Source organism: Pseudomyrmex gracilis, unplaced genomic scaffold (genome assembly GCF_002006095.1).
Source record: "Pseudomyrmex gracilis isolate BER0280 unplaced genomic scaffold, ASM200609v1 scaffold_393, whole genome shotgun sequence".
Lineage (NCBI taxonomy): Eukaryota > Metazoa > Arthropoda > Insecta > Hymenoptera > Formicidae > Pseudomyrmex > Pseudomyrmex gracilis.
In genome coordinates, this window is record NW_018020977.1 from 87,117 (window position 1) to 97,461 (window position 10,345).

General features: G+C 34.8%; 3 protein-coding genes across 8 annotated transcripts in view; 1 reads left to right on the forward strand and 2 right to left on the reverse strand.

Annotated features, from left to right (window-relative positions):
• LOC109860453 (potassium channel KOR1-like) overlaps positions 1 to 1,818 on the reverse strand; it is a 5,465-nt gene extending 3,647 nt beyond the window's left edge. For 3 of the 4 annotated variants that reach the window (XM_020439536.1, XM_020439533.1, XM_020439534.1), the window contains exons 1-3: positions 1,733 to 1,818; positions 622 to 1,582; positions 399 to 532 (exon numbers count right to left, since the gene is read on the reverse strand). In XM_020439536.1, the coding sequence (XP_020295125.1) occupies positions 399 to 532; positions 622 to 660 (173 nt within the window). In that variant the 5' untranslated portion in view covers positions 661 to 1,582; positions 1,733 to 1,818. The remainder of the gene's footprint in view (positions 1 to 398; positions 533 to 621; positions 1,583 to 1,732) is intronic. The other variant, XM_020439535.1, reaches the window with a different exon arrangement.
• A 323-nt stretch (positions 1,819 to 2,141) lies between these two features.
• Positions 2,142 to 3,920, reverse strand: LOC109860456 (pyrimidine-specific ribonucleoside hydrolase RihA-like). Its single transcript, XM_020439538.1, has 5 exons — positions 3,509 to 3,920; positions 3,058 to 3,241; positions 2,854 to 2,970; positions 2,628 to 2,764; positions 2,142 to 2,560 (listed from the first exon to the last, which is right to left on the reverse strand). The coding sequence occupies exons 1-5, from the start codon at positions 3,725 to 3,727 to the stop codon at positions 2,213 to 2,215; spliced, it is 1,005 nt and encodes a 334-aa protein (XP_020295127.1). The 5' UTR covers positions 3,728 to 3,920; the 3' UTR covers positions 2,142 to 2,212.
• Positions 3,921 to 6,060: 2,140 nt separating this feature from the next.
• LOC109860463 (histone demethylase UTY-like) lies at positions 6,061 to 7,798 on the forward strand. Of its 3 annotated transcripts, XM_020439553.1 has the most exons (4): positions 6,061 to 6,310; positions 6,830 to 7,086; positions 7,173 to 7,284; positions 7,699 to 7,798. In XM_020439553.1, coding segments are annotated over exons 1-4 (438 nt in total). In that variant the 5' UTR covers positions 6,061 to 6,242; the 3' UTR covers positions 7,700 to 7,798. The 3 variants fall into 3 exon arrangements, with proteins under 3 accessions (XP_020295142.1, XP_020295141.1, XP_020295143.1); XM_020439552.1 differs by lacking the exon at positions 7,699 to 7,798 and having other exon boundaries at positions 7,173 to 7,444; XM_020439554.1 differs by lacking the exons at positions 6,061 to 6,310; positions 7,699 to 7,798 and adding an exon at positions 6,485 to 6,545 and having other exon boundaries at positions 7,173 to 7,449.
• The last annotated feature ends 2,547 nt before the right edge of the window (positions 7,799 to 10,345 follow it).

Below are 10,345 nucleotides of genomic sequence, written 5' to 3' on the forward strand. Positions count from 1 at the left end.
CCCCCACCAAGGCCGCACGGCCGAGGTCAGTGCCCTGTCAAGGCCGCGCGGCCGAGGTCAGTGACCCTCCCCCCACTAAGGCCGCGCGCTCGCGGTCAGTGACCCCACCCCCACCAAGGCCGCGCGGCCGAGGTCAGTGCCCTGCCAAGGCCGCGCGGCCGAGGTCAGTGACTCCGCCAAGGCCGCGCGGTCGTGGTCAGTGACTTTACGGTAGTATGTATATAATATATATAATATATAATATAAAGTATAACATTATAAATATATAATAAATTATATGTATAATATATATTATTTAATATATTATTTATATCATATATATTATTTAATGTTACACGCTTTTTCTGGTAGAACTTTAAGTGTTTAAATATAAATTTCATATTAATAATTATACTGACTTCTCATTTGGTCCAAATATTTTGCCAACTATCAATGGCAGGTAATACTCTAGACAAGCGGCCCAATGTACACACAGGACGATAATAATTCCTATCTCTGCTATTTTGAACAGATAAAAATTTATTCGGTGTGCCTGGAATTTGAAGGTTTACATTTGTATTATCACGGCTCTGTGTGTGTGTGTGTGTGTGTGTCACGAGAAAAGAAAAATAAAATTCTGACATAATAGAGTTTGCGCGAGTACATAACGACAGTTCGCATCCACAGTATTTTTAGCAAGTTCAGCGACGCCAGGTACCACAATGATTTATTGAACACAATGAGAAATTCTAACGGTAGCACGGATATTATATCCACAATGAAAAATCCCCGCAGATAAGTGCTGCAATGAATTAATTAGAGAGAAATGTTTTCAAAATGTCTTACTAAATCCTGCGACAATCTGTTTTTTTTTTTTTTTTAATTGATTATTAACACATTGTGTATTAGTTTTATCATCCGATACAACGCAAATAATATACAATATAACATGTAAAACCTACAATTGTCCACTTATGTGTCATTTTTTTTGCGTACTTTGCTACGACCTTCGGGTTAAAGTCTATCCAGTGCGTGCGAGGATCGTAGTAACCGGTGAAGAAGTAGAACACTATGTCGCATATGAACACGGCGTCAATCGCGTGATTAAAAATGTACCACTTCTCATATTCGTCAAAGTAAAAAGCAAGAAAAACCGGCGTCACTAACAAAGCCGCTATAATAAACAACGTCATAAAGGACTCCCAGAATATTCTGAGTATGAAAAAGGACAAGAAATATTATTTTCAAAATTTATACTTTAACGTAGATGTGATCAATGATATTCGTATCTACGTATTTATACATACATGAAAAACCGCAATACTTAAAAAAAAAAAAAAGATAGAACCAACCTGAAGGAACTGTAAGGATGTATCATAAGGGGATGGGTGTCAAAATGCCGATTGATTTCGTAATTGATTTCAAGGCTGCTTTTCAAGACCCATCGTCTGAGCAAATATTTCCGCGATGCCATGCGCGTTCGAACGATCCAACGTCGTAAACGCGACCAAACAGAACTGCCGGGGATCACTTTCATTAATGGATCTTCTCTCGGCAGCGCGGTGCAAACATGTTCTATGGGTGGTGTATGTATGATCTCGCGCTTCAATATTTTTAATTGTCAGTATTTTTGTTCGGAAAGAAAGAGAAAATAGTAAAAAAAAAAACCTATTCTATCAGAGAATTCCGTTTTCTGTCGGCAAGAAAATTGAAACGTATTTTTCACATGGCGAGACTTAGACGGTTCACTTACTTGCACTGTTGGCTTTATCACAAACTCTGGTATAAAAGACATTAAATCCATGTTTTTAATTTCTACTTCTCAATATCTTAAAAATACACATCAATTCTTACTGCAATACAATACTAGATTCTATTAGTATTTACGAGAAGTTGCACAAGTAATGCCTAAATGTGAAGATGCAACTTCATGTAAGCAATGAAATCCAATCATTAACCGATTGACGTATAACTTTTCTCACTTTAATCTGTGTTCTCTTTTTTATTTTTTATTAAACAAGAAAACACACGTAACTAAAGAAAATCACGCAAATGTTGGCTCTCAAACATTGTCTAGTAGTTTTTAAATAGATACATTTTTCAGAAAACTTTCTATACAGTGACAATGACAAAATGTGAGTTTTTTTTTTTGGTTATATACACATATCGTTTATTGATTTTTTAGTTGTGAATTTCAATATTATACACATCTGATAGACTCTGGTTTGCAAAATTACAAACTGACAGTCGATGATGTCAGTAACCGCACAGCGTCAATTAACGTCTTCTTAAACGATTCCGAACAAAACTCTTGTATTAAATTCACATTTGGTTTGTTCGTGAACAGATGATCGAGAACCACTTGGCCCCGAGTTTTCGTGCCGAACAATTCGATGTCGGCGTGCCACGAGACTACCGTTTTGGCAACTTGAGGAAACAAGACGATCGCGGCTAAAAAAGCGTCGCACATTATATAATTAGCGAAACGTTTCTTCGTTCGTGCGCGTCTCGCGTCCTCGATTTGGTTCATCATGCGGACAAAAGGGTGATCTATTTTACCTATTTCGTCTTTTCGCCACTCCTGTAAAAAAATATTTTTAATTTCGACCAAATTCGCGCAATAGTCACGTGCATAAACTTGCGCGTACATGTGAAATATCGGATTTTAAACAAGTTTCCCACGGCAAAAGCCACAGAGGTTTAACGTTCCTGTTGAGCACTACGTGCACGCTTTCCGGATCCGCGTAGAAATTAAATTCCGCTTGTGCGGTTACGTTTCCTTTTCCTTGACGATAAAAATAAAAATTTAAACAAAAGAGCTAAAAGAGTTTACAAGTTAAAATCAGTGAATTTATATCTCGGTCAAAGTTTTACCAGCTAGATTTCCACCCATCATCCAAAACTCCTTCACATTGTCTAAGAATTCTGGGTACATCTTTATGGTCAACGCTATGTTCGTCAAGGGACCGAGGCAAACCACAGAAACATTATCTAATTACAAAAAATTACATATTTCAAATTAATATCTGTTAAATATTACGCAAATAAAAACCTGTATGTGAGAAAATATCGCGTTACTAGGATTTTCCGAAGTAATCTTGTGTAGAGCGTATACAGCATGTTCCTTTTGTAATTCACTCGTGTCCGTTTCGTCGGTATACGCGTCTCCAAATCCGTCAGTTCCGTGATACTGCTCGGATGCCGTTTGCGTGGCATTTGGAGTATCTAACAAAGACGAGTACGCTCCTCGATAAACCGGTATCTACAGAAATATATATATATATGTAGTTTTTATTTGTACATACCTATTTTTTTTTTTACCAATTTTATACGTAAAATTATTTAAAACAAAGAAGTGTGTTACACGTGTAATCACGTGTAACAAATGTGTGATTGCGTAGAAAATAATTAAATACATAATTAAATTTTTAATTACAAATTAATTTAATGGAATTAAATGAAATTTTCTCTGAAAAATTCTAATTTTTGCATAAATAATATAAAAAAAGAAATATATATGTATACTCACATCCGAAACTTCACACACTTGCAACGTTCTGAAAACATTCTTCACGACATTATTTACACCGGTATTGCCGTTAACACAAGTTATAGCTTTAATATTAATTGTCTTTGCTTTGTGATGAGGAAGAAAAAGAAGCAGGGCCAAAGCGTCGTCTATACCAGCGTCACAATCCACGATAATATTTTTCGGAGCTTGCACTTGGCTCGTATCTATTTGATACATTTCCGTTTCAATAATGCGACCAAAACCCGCCGTAAAATCGAAGAACAACTCAGAACAGAATGTATTTTACATGCACGAGCTGTTTAATATATAACACGATAACTTTCTTGACTTCACTGCTACTTCTAAAAGAATAAAAAAAAAAATTAATCTTATCGCAATATATGTGCAAAAACGTACGAAACCTGTAGTGTATTCTCAAGATGCGATAATATCCATTGCTTCGCACGATAAAAGTTACACACAGAAGCTTTATCACAATGTATACACATATAGAACTTCTCGGTGTGAGTAAACAAATTGGAAGCAAATAACAATTAAAAAAAGTAATCACAAAATAAAAAGCAATAACTGATTATATTTGTTTTTTTGACGTTTCATGAATTATTATTATTTTTTTTTGCAAAAAAAAATAATAATTCACTTTGTAAAACCGAGTTTTATAAATTTAAGTACAATACACAGATATGTATATATCGTAATTTGATTATATAATCCCAGCAAACACAAAGTAACAGTTACGTAACATTAATGTTATAATTTCCCACTCAACAATGTAACTGCTACGTACAAAGGCATGTTACATTGCAGTTACATCGTTGAGCGGGAAATTATAACATTAATGTTACGTTACCGTTACTTTGTGTTTGCTGAGATGTAATTTGATATACTTGCAACGTACTAAAAAAACTACGTACAATTTTTTTGTAGTAGAGAACAGAACCAAACAAAGATCACGGATCGCCATTTTATCCACTGGATCGATTCGTACGCGGACAAGGCTACGTAGTTCGTATTGTGTTCGCAGAGGTCGCTTTCTAAAATTTACTGGCAGCAGAGAGAAGCCTGAGGTCCGAAATTCATAGTCTGTGAATCTCAAATCTTAGATCTCGTCTCCAATCTCAAATTTCAGCTCTCAGATCTCGAATTTCCAACCTTAAATTTCAGTGTAGTTGCTAATCATCATATTTTTCATGACTGAGCGAGAGCATGAAAGCAGAAAGAAGCCTGAGAGCGGGGAGGTCCATCGAAAAATGTGTTATCACTTTTTCGCCCTCTAAGGGTGGGTTCGGGGAGCGCGCTATCAGCTCTGTTGCATCATTCTATCTTTATTGCTCATTAGATGTAAAACAAAGATAGAATGACGTAATAGCGCTGGGCTGTGTTCAGTTAAGCAAGATGGAACGAACTAATGCAGGAAATGCAGGAATTGAAACTAATGAAACTAATGAAACTAATGAAACTAATGAAAGAAGTGAAGATAGTGAAAAAAAAGAAAGTTGGCTCCCCTGATCTGTTGCGGAACATGTGTAGTGGCAAAATTGGAACCGAAACAATTCTTTAAGTTTTTATTCCGAAGAAAATAAAAAAGGAAACGAGAGAAGGCGGCGCATACGGATTATAATTAAAAAAAAAAAAAAAAATTGGAATTTATAGAATCGAACAAGGAAGTGTTAATTGTGACAGAAGATGGTGCGGTCTAACGATGGTAACTAACAATACGATGGTCATTATTTCCCATGCTAATTGTTTTGCAAGTAATTGAACAGCAGAAAACACTGATGCGAAAAAAGAACTCGATTTTAAAAGAAAAAAAAAAGAATATGCAGAGCCAGATGAGCCAGCACACAACAACAGAAGCAGTAGTGTGCAATTTTCTAATGTCCCTGACTAACCTATGTCTATATAATTGTCTCTTTTCCTCGTCACTTTCACAAGTTACTTTGTAGACAGCACCATCTTCTGTCACAATTAACGCTTCCTTGTTCGATTCTATAAATTCCAATTTTTTTTTTTTTTTTAATTTGTATGCGCCGCCTTCTCTCGTTTCCTTTTTCACTTTCTTCGGAATGGAAACTTAAAGAATTGTTTCGGTTCCAATTTTGCCACTACACATGTTCCGCAACAGATCAGGGGAGCCAACCTTCTTTTTTTTCACTATTTTCACTTCTTTCATTAGTTTCATTAGTTTCATTAGTTTCATTAGTTTCAATTCCTGCATTTCCTGCATTAGTTCGTTCCATCTTGCTTAACTGAACACAGCCCTGATAGATAGCGTGCTCCTCGAACGCAGTCCAAATGTGGACATGGTTCTATTCCGCGCTATGTTCACAGCGTGCGGGTTCTGTTCTGTGCTATGTGCACGAGTCCAAATGGTCACCTTCCTCATGGCTGCGTAGTTCCAATTCTCACCACCCGTGGACATGCGCTGGTTTACGGAGCGGAAAGGTGATTGCACATTTTCTTACGGGGCTGGCCGCTCTCAGGCTTCTCTCTGCTTTTAGAGTTTAGGGATTATATCGGAGCCTATATAATGATATCGGACTATCTATCTGTGTATGGCATGGTGACAGCGTCGCGCGACTGTGTCTGTGTATAGTCGCCGTTCGCGCGAGGTTTTCACCGATTCTGGTTAGAGAATTAATCGTCGTACGATTTTGTTCTCACGCGTGCCGCGGATGCGAGTAAGGTGCGCGTCACGCGTTATCTCTCTCAGGTCGAGAGTGTGCGGAAAATGGCACAGAACACCGACGATATCAACCTGACGCCGCTGGAATTGCAGACACTGTCAGAACTAGACAGGTGACATTCTGATTATTGTCGTGCGCAATATTTATCTTTTCCTTCCAATTGAGACCTTATTTTTTCGTGATGTTTCGTCTCTACGATCTCGTGTCTTATGTCATAACCTAACTCATGTCATCCGCCACTATGTTAGTGCGCAATCGACACTTTTTTCCGGCTTCACGTTTGGTAAAACTTTTTGTGATAAGAAGAAGCAGTTACACAACGATTGGACTAACATGTCGTGTCAAAGGTCCAAACAAAAAAATTACTTGTTTTTTTTTTTATTTTCTGATCCGATCAGAACTCAATCGGTGAAGTGTCAAAATCCAATCAAAATATAAACGTAAATAAAGTAGAAAACATAATAAAATTGATTAATTTTTAACACCAAAGCTTTTGCCTTAGATTTTTAATAAAAATAAGTGGTGAAATATTAAGAATTATAAAAAAAGCAAAAAAAAAAATTAGGCAATAGTATATAATAGGAAATGCAACAAGAGTTTTAATTATATATATATGTATACATGTGTACAGTCGTCAATTTGGTTTTCTCAAACTGAATTCTCCGGAGCAAACCAAAAAGAAGGCTCTGGTAGTTCGTGCTATCAAATACCTGGAGCGTATGCTGATTCAAGCTCAGACTGAAAAACAACGTCTAAAAGCAGATAGCATAAAAGAGAGTCCTGAAAAATCTAAGGAGAACAAGGATGAAGATAATGGAATAAGCATTGATCCAAAAACATATTGCAAGCTGGGCCATTTTCATCTGCTTTTAGAAGATTACAACAAAGGTATATAGCTTTGTATGTGTGTGAAAAACTATTTTAAACTATTTTAAATTAGACTCACTGTGATATAAATTTATTTCTTTTCACAGCAATGTCTGCATATCAGAAATTTTTTTCCTTAAAAAGTGATTATTATTGGAAAGATGCTTCATTCCTGTATGGCCTAGGTCTTGTCTACTTCCACTTTAATGCCTTTGCGTGGTGAGTATACACAATAAATAAATAACCTTATAAAAAATAGATATTAGATTTTAAACTAAATTTCTTTTTTTAACTCTCTGTGGAAATTGTGCCAAAAACACTACATGGTATTATGATATATTTCTGAGAGTTAATAAATTATATTTAAAAAAATATGGAAAGTAATACGCAGAAATATAAAAATATTTTTATATATACTATAAAAATAGCTAACTAATAGAAGATTAAAGTATTGAAAAAAAAGATTTTATATTTTTTATTAGTTGCAATCTCCACAATGTTAAAACAGATTACATAATATCTATTATAATGTATAGCAAACTTCAAATGAAAAGTATATATTTATATGACGTGCAATGATTTCTCAAAATGTTAAATTTGTAAATTCAATAATTTATATGATTCTTTTGATAGATCTTGTTATTGTCGACCTTGTGTTAATTAATTTTAACTTTCATTGATGAATCTCAGGATCGCAACATCTTTTAATAATCAAACAAAAGATATTTTACAAGAACAGTTACTAATTTGGCTCTAAACAAAGTTATTTTACATAATATTTATATGAGTTTTTAACAAGTTTTTATATAATGTTACAAGTTTTTTTTATAGAAATCTTGAAGAAAAAAAAATTATACTTATTTGTAATATTAATTTATTCATTATACAAAGTTTTCATTTTATTTTTATATATATTTTAATTAATTTCAGTATCTTGCCTTTTCAAAATTAAAATCTTATAGCATTAAGTTTTTTTATTGTACGATTAATCAAGTTTATTCTAAATTAAATTTAAAATATAAAAATATATATCGGCAAAGTACACATGAGATCTTTGCTCAAGATTGAAATTATAAAACAAAAATTGTTAGCTTTTATTTATCCTTTTGAAATGTTGTAAAAGACCTTTTTTCCTTTTGATTACTTGTCGCATGCTATCTGTGCCTTCAAGTATTAGTATTAGTGCCAAGAAGCACAATCTTTCGTAAAAAGTAGATTGCAAAGTAGAAAACATTCCGCAAAGCTGTTTGCTTTTATGAGAAAAGTATGTGAATCGTAATCCTCAAATCATCATATAATCTATATAGGGAATAAGCAATAAAGTTATGCGTTTTATTTCTTGCGTGTGATTTTAAATGTGGCGAGAGCCCTGAGGTAAGGGCAAAAGGCCCAATCGACGTACGTCAAAAATGGCGTCAGAAAAATGCCATAATCTCTCTCTCTCTTTCTCGTGAGAGTTGCTCGCCTTGAGAAGGGGGCGTCGGCCCTTGGACGATGTATACTCACAAGGTTCATCGTTCTCGTCCTCTCCGCGCGCATCTTTGTATTTCTATTTTAATTTCAAGTATTACAAGTGTGTGCGACGGTCGCATAACGCGACAGATCGCTCTTTCCGGATGCTGATAAAGCGCTCGTATCTAGTGGTCGGTAAATTCCGATTATTTTGTGCGTTGTTAGGAAACGCATCGACAAAACACTTGTTGTGTGTTAAAACTTTTGTCTCCCGTTGCGCGAGCATTCGGAGAACTTAATATTACAATCGAGAGAAATTTTAACAGGATTTTTAAACGTGTTTTCGGATTTTCGCAAACTTTTTATCGTTATTAAATTGAAAATATCATTGCGACCGAATCTCAAGATCTCACATTTTGATCACAGAAATGTGACAATTTCTCTTCGTCGCGATTTCACTCGCGTGTAAAACGGCCGTCAAATTATACTATGCGTCTGTCAATAAGAATATAATATGCCACTGCAATAAATTATAATTTTTTTTACAACGCACACAGAAAATAATAGCAAAGTATCTCGTAACTGAAATTGCACGCGAACATAATTTTTATATTTACTGTAGAAATGGAAAGAGAAGTTATAGAGAAGTTGCGTGTTCGAAAACAATATTCGCTACTTACGTGCAAAAAAAAAAAAACAAATATTTGATTATAAATTGTTTTGGATTCTGCGTAACTTTTATTATTTGATAGTATGTTACATTTTGGAATCGATTCCGGTCGAAATAATTTTACCTTTTACTGTTCTATTGTGAAAAAAGAAAATTTTCTAGTGAAATTCACTAAAAAAATTATATATTAACTAGTGAAAGGAGGAAGAGAGTCTTTTAATCATTTATCATTGTGGTTAATGAATCGCTTTTGATGCGACATATCGTACTGTATCGGTACGTATGTTCTGTGTAATCCAACTCATGCCTCGTAGAATCGATAGATGTCTCTTGTGTCACACGACCGGAGAGTACAAAGTGCCTACGTGCCGAACGACGTCGCGGCCATGGCGGTAGCCGCCGCGATAGGCGGCTGGAAGGTGGTGAGTAGGACATGGAAGGGTGATAATAGGCCAACTATGCACCGTCCGTCCCGTGCAGCTGAAATAGAATTTCAACAGCTATTTCGTATGCAATTATTTGCTGCAACGGCAGATTCTTCGCGTAAAAATTTCTATGACGAATTTATTCACGAGAATTCCGTTTTTTCTTCGAATTTTCTCTTTTTGTTTTCCTTTCTTTTTTTTTTTTTTTTTTTATCACACGCGATCGCAACTCGAGAGGGAAAATACGCGAGCGAATACATCATGAAAATGAGATACCTCGAGTCCGATATACGCGTTGCACGATTGTTTTATAATCGAGTCTTCGAATACTATCGACGACTTGGCAAGAGCGAAATTTTGATCGAACACGATTGAAACTGCGACAGTAAAACTAAAATGTGATGTATATAAATGCAACACAATATAAATTGTTCTGTAGGCGAAGAAAACTCAACAAATAAGAGTAGAACCTGTTTTATTAATAAATTGTAGTGCTTATTGAGTTAAATTCTTGACATCCTTGTTGCAACTCATTTAGATCTCTATTCGAATGAATTTTTATACTATGCATTAATAAACGATTTTCATTATTTACTTGTTGATAAAAATTTGTTATGTACAAGGAATATTATATATAAATATGATACAAAATTATATTTTATTAATATTTTAATACTATATATTATATAAAAATATAACAATACAGTTATTTTTTTTTTTATATTAATATTAA